Source organism: Antechinus flavipes, chromosome 2 (assembly GCF_016432865.1).
Source record: "Antechinus flavipes isolate AdamAnt ecotype Samford, QLD, Australia chromosome 2, AdamAnt_v2, whole genome shotgun sequence".
Lineage (NCBI taxonomy): Eukaryota > Metazoa > Chordata > Mammalia > Dasyuromorphia > Dasyuridae > Antechinus > Antechinus flavipes.
The window spans coordinates 83631341-83637340 of record NC_067399.1 but is presented as its reverse complement, the minus strand read 5'-3'; the positions used below and the strand labels follow the sequence as shown (position 1 = coordinate 83637340).

The 6000-nt window shown below is 36.2% G+C and overlaps 1 protein-coding gene across 1 annotated transcript in view; it reads right to left on the bottom strand.

The window, feature by feature from the left end:
• Window positions 1-1158: 1158 nt before the first annotated feature.
• TMEM178A (transmembrane protein 178A) overlaps window positions 1159-6000 on the bottom strand; it is a 76860-nt gene continuing 72018 nt past the window's right edge. The window contains exon 4 of the mRNA XM_051975160.1: window positions 1159-2178. Within this exon, the coding sequence (XP_051831120.1) occupies window positions 1937-2178 (242 nt within the window). The 3' untranslated portion in view covers window positions 1159-1936. The remainder of the gene's footprint in view (window positions 2179-6000) is intronic.

Genomic DNA, 6000 nt, shown 5'->3' with positions numbered 1-6000 from the left:
TTTCCAGGTGAGAAAACTGAGGCAAACAGAGCTTAAACGAGATAGCTAGAAGGTATCTGGGACAGAATTTGAAATCTGATCTTCCTGACTCCAGATCCAGCATTCTACCCACTACATCATCCAATTCATTACTTAACAGCAAAGAAGCAGATTAGGGAACTGGTCTTGGAATGAGGAAGGGCCAAATTCAAATCTTGTCACTGACATTCATATGCTATTTAACTGAGGATAAGACATCTACATTTTTCAGGGCTCTGGATTGACTCTTCTAGAACTACAAGTTGCAGGAAGTGTGTTCTTCATTGATAAGAGGAGTTTATTCACCCCAGAATTCCTTAAAATAACTGAATCACAGATCCAATCTCTTATCCTAGTTCCCACCCCTAAACAAATTTTATACATAAGCACAGAGTGTTGGATTTAAAAACTCAGGAAGACTCAAATTTCAATCCAGCCTCAGATGCTTATTAGCTGTGTGATCATGAGATAGTCTCTTAACCTCACTTAACCTCAGTTTCCTTATCAGTCAAATGGGGATAAAAATATCTGTATCACCTACCACATAGAGTTATTGTTATGAATAAAGCACAGTATACTATGTATAAATCATATTTAAATCATTATGTAAATATTTCTTATTATTATTACTATGCCCTACAAGTTTCAAGAGACAACCTTGTGAAGGTTTTTTTTTTTTTGGGGGGGGGGGAGAGGTTGTTGTTGTTTTGGTTTGGGGGGAGAAGATATCCAGTAAAGGTCAGCTACTATAGTGAAAAGATCACTGGAAGTAGAATTGGGGTTAGTGAATCTGGCTGAAAGACCTGAGCTGCTGGACCATTTGGATAGCAATTTCAATGTTTTTCATAGTTTATTGTTTATGGTTTGTAATAATAATAAAAATATACATATATATGGAGAGAGATATATACATAATTTTTAAAAGGACAGATGGGAAATATGATATATGTCAGTAACTGTCAAGAAGTTTTCTGTGAAGTATGTACTTGATTCTATTTTAATTTAAACAATAATGGCCTGCTTATTAATATGAAGCTTGTGAGGGTTTTGCTAAAACATCAACATTGGTAAACATTATACAGTTGGGATGTTTTATCACACCATATATAAAAGATTATCTATAGAAAAATACGCACAGACTAACAAGAGGGGAGTCATTTAATACTGAAATCCAATTAACATAAAGAGACTGAAATTGCACGGCAAGACATGACTTCAAACAATACTGCATAGAGTCACTTACTATCTCTTACATAGTTGATTTTGTTTTTCATACATTGTGTTGGGTCCAGTAAAAAGACATAAAAGGGGCTTCAATAAAAGTCAACCGAGCAAGAATCTTCCCTAGACAAAGAATATCCACAAAGAATACATAGATATTTGGTGATGACACAAGACACTATCAGGACAGTCAGCTTTGAGTTTGGGAGATGCTGCATTAAAACTTAGCAAGCATGTAGCAAATGATGAGCAAAGAAGGTTTGCTTTGCTAAAAATCATTTTGCAAATAGAAATCACTCCCTTGGGCAATGGCTATGTACAAACTTTCTGAAATAAATGCAAATTATCCATGTTTTCTTCCCTCAAAAGGTTTTTCCACCTTTATTGGCCCAAGGAATGTTCCATGGCACTGCCCTCGTGAGACACATCCAAACGTTACAGAAAACTGCATACGTAATTCATTAAAGCACTTGATTCCACAGTATTCGCGTCTTTAGAATGACTGTAGGCTTTCTCTTTGATCCAGCCACTCAGGCAGGCCAGTAGGATCTCTCTTGCCTCCCTCTTGGCTGGCAGAAGACATGCTGGAATGGAAAGGATCCATTTGTGCTTGGATTCCATGCTTGAGCTTAGACTCTCTTCAGAAGTCCTCCGAGCCAAACGCAGGCTGGTGAGCGCCGAATTTGCACGGAAACAGTCAGACCGTGGAGTCCCTGGCAGACTTTAGGTGTGCAATCTTGGTCCGGCTAACAAAGGGGTAGGCAGTGCAAAGACCTCCGGCTGCCACAATAAAGCCTAAACTGCACCAAGCGCAAAATATAGACCAGCTGTAGCCATGGTCCACGTCATCGGGCAGACTATAAATTAATTTCGGGAGCCGGTTCAAATCATAGGAGATACTCGCAGCGTAAGTGCACAGAGAAATAGTACAAAATATCCCTAAAAAAACAAGACAGAGCACAGAGATCAGTTACAGTCTTGTCTGATTTCGGTTAATTTAGTTTTAGCCTGGATTTAGCTCCATCCCTGTCAACTGGACTCTAACAGTTTACGGCAAGTCACAACCGCTAAGTCTCATCTCTAAACCTAAGGAGCAGATGTATCAGTGAAAAGAGAGCTAAATTTGGAGTCCAGAAACCTTGGGTCCCAATCCTACCTCTGACACTTAGTGGTTATGTGATATTGGGTAAGTCATTTCAACTCAGCCTTAGTTTTCTCATCTGTAAAATGGAGCTGTTAGTAGAACATGAAGTCCTTACCACCTCACAGAATTGTTGTGATTTATGAGATAATACATATAAAACATTTGGTAAACTCTAAAGTGATACATAACTGCTAGTTATTTTATTTATTGTTACTAAATATAGTTTATTTGTAATAATAATAAAATATACATATGTATGGTCACACACACACACACACACACACACACATATATACAATTGTGACTTTAGTGGAAGAAACATGCTATCATTCTTAGGAGGTTTTTTAGAAGGCTTAGTATGTGCATCAGGAAGATGTAACTCAAATCCTGCCTTATTTACTTCTAAACTGTGTGACCCTGAATAAATCTCTCAGTTTCAATTACCTTGTTAGTAGAACTGGGATAATAATAACACTCATTTCCCAGGATTTTTGGAGGATCAAATGGAACAATATACGTAAAACACTTTGCAAACCTTAAAATGCCACAAATGCTAATTATTGCTACTACAGTATGTCTAAGCTTCAAACTATATAATGGGCACTTTTAATGGTTCTGATTTATCTAGGTAGCACTCACATTCACACCTGTGTTTTCATATTGTTGTGAGGCGAGTGGGAGGGGGAGAACATAAACACATGTCTGTTGATGAGAGTAATAGTAATATTACTATTAATAGTAACTAATTATGTAATATGTCTAACAATAATAATTTGTTTATTTATATATATTATATGTCTAACATATATATGTTATATATAACATAATATGTCTAAATGGATGTTTATGTCTTCAAAGAATTTATATATATATATATACTTGTTTCTTATCAATACAATTATATATCTTAGTATATATATATATATATTTTTTCCATCATATTGTTTCCTGTAGCTCATGTTTCAAATGAATTTCCTTAGGTATATGCATCATTTAATAATTATTTTAATACATTCATTCTTTTCAGGAACTTGGGAGAGATGAAAGATGGCTGCAATAAAAGATTATATATTTGAACCCATTCAGAATGCCAACAAATTAAGAGACATGATCAGAGTGGCCACAGTCCAAATTAAACCCATTCGCTTTTAGCATCCATTTTCTACTAACACATACATTTGTAATTATCTCGAACAGCCTGGCCATTAAAAATCAGGTCTGGGATAAAATGGTGAGCCCCAAAGCTCAGAGGCTAAACAACCAGCTGAGAGCTGAAGATTTTTTAGCAACTGTAACTATGCCCCAGTGATGTGAATGTTTCCATTACATAGCAATGACCTTCTGAGGATTCTCACATTTGATGGGCAGAGGATGACAATGAGACCCAGGAGTTTAGCTAAGAAAGAAAGTGGAGGGAGGAAGGAAAGGGGTCATGGAAACCCTACATGGCCCATTAGCCTGCATCAGAATTTACAGATTCCATTCCTTGTTTTTCCACTGACTATAAGACTCCCAAAATACGAGGCCTCCTCATGATTTCATTTTGTAGGTCTGTTGTTATTATTATTGTTGTTTGGTTTAATGCAGGTGTGTGATAAAAGTGCCATCAGTTTGGGAGTTGCTTTGGACTCCTTAGGGATATTCCATTACTAAAAGAGATAGTGAGAAAGACTTGGAAATTGGGAGGAAAAGGTCTCACTTTAAAAAGGAGACTCATTTTTGAGAGCTCCAGGGATCAGAGTAGTTTTCAGAAGAACTCAGAGAAAATAGCAATTTTAAAGGAATTTTTTGAAGAAAATCATTAAAGGTAATCTGTTAAGTGCTGACTCATTTCCCATCAAACTAAGTTATCACACATTCCTAAGGCACTCTCCCCCATCATGCACATGTAGAAAAAATATAAGATCTAAAATGTTTAAAAGAAGTGCTGAGAGTCTTTGATAGTTTCTATCCTTTTGGGGGGTGGAAGGCAAAGGAAGAGTTACCAAAGCATTAGTTTCCTCCTTCTTAACCTAGACTGTAAAAACAAACATGTTGTTACTTTAAGCAATTCAGAGAAGGAAAAAATCAGGATTAAAATATTTTTCTTAAGGAAATATTTTCAAAATGGAATTTTCCTTTTCTTTCTTTTGAAAAGCATTCTTATTCCTATATGACCATTTAAGCTAAACCAAAACAAAACACTGTATGTTTACAAGGACCTTTTAATGAATGCTGGTAATGGAACAATAAAGTAGTTTGAAAAATTGATCTCTAGAGTATTAACAAGTAGGATATAATAAAACTATGACCTGTTCAAGGAAAAGAACTGTTCTTTGTAGTTAATTATATATAGAAGTGAGAATAAACAAAAATATTTCACAAGAATGAAAAATATAGTATTTTAAAAACTTAAGCCAAGTGCTTAAAGCATCTTCTGGAGACTGAGGCTAATGGAGACTGGGACAGGATGTTTTCCAAAATCTAGCTTTTTTTTTTTTTTCAGGATAATTCAGCTAAATCAGAAATGCTATATCAAATCTCAGAGATAATAGGATACTGCGGCTTCATTTCTTTAAAATGAAGCCTTTTTTTTTTCTTTATTTTTTGCCTTAATCCACTGGAAAAGAAAATAACAAACTACCCCTGTATTTTTGCCATGAAAAGGCCAGACAGGGTCACAAAGAGTCAGACGTGACTGAGCAGCCAACAATAAATACCACCAACAATGACAATAATGAATTGTTTTAAGAGTGTAATAATTTCAATGCTAATGGTATATATCTCACCTCCTCATTATCCCTCCCCCCAAAAAAAAAGGCATTGGAACTAGATGTCTATTGGATCTTACGTTTTAATGTGGGGTCTTTGTATCAATAGAAATTCTTTCTTGATCAGCCCCTGTAGGAAACATTCCCCTCAGCTCAAACTTAAGCTGCAGAAGGTCTTTCTCAGTTCTTCTGGATACTAGAAGTCTTTCAAGTTACCTTCCATCTACCCTTTAGTATACCCATAGATATCTACTTATCTATTTACATAGATTCTCCATCATGCCCCAGAGATGCCTTTTTTTCTCCTTTTTATCGCATTCATATAAGCTCCTTGAGAGCTAGGACTACCTTCCCTTCTATTTGTATTTGTATTTTTAAAGTTTAGCACTATGTCTGAAACACAATATGCACTTAATGTTTATTGATTCAGCTTGTAGGCAAGTAAAGACCAACAGTACCCACCACAAAGCCTTTTCTCTGCATCTCCTTCTTCCTGACAACACAAAGTCAACTCAATCTTTGGGACCAGCTCATATCCCTCATTTTGAAGGAGCAAAAAAAAAAAAAAACAAAAACAAAAGAGGAGGATAAAGAGGAGGAGGGGAAGAAGAAGAGGAGGAGGAAGAAGAAGAGAGGAGAAGGAGGAGGAGGAAGAGTTTAAAGTTTGCAAAACACATTAGAAATGTTATTTAATTTTATCCTCACAACAACCTGGAGGTAGATGTTATTATTAGGAGGGGAGGAGGAGAAGGAAGAATAGGGAAAAGGAAAGAAGATGAGGAGGAAGAAGAGGAGGGAGGAAGAGGAGGAAGAGGAGGAAGGGAAGAGGAAGAGAAAGTGGAAGAGGAGGAGGGAGAGTTTAAAGTT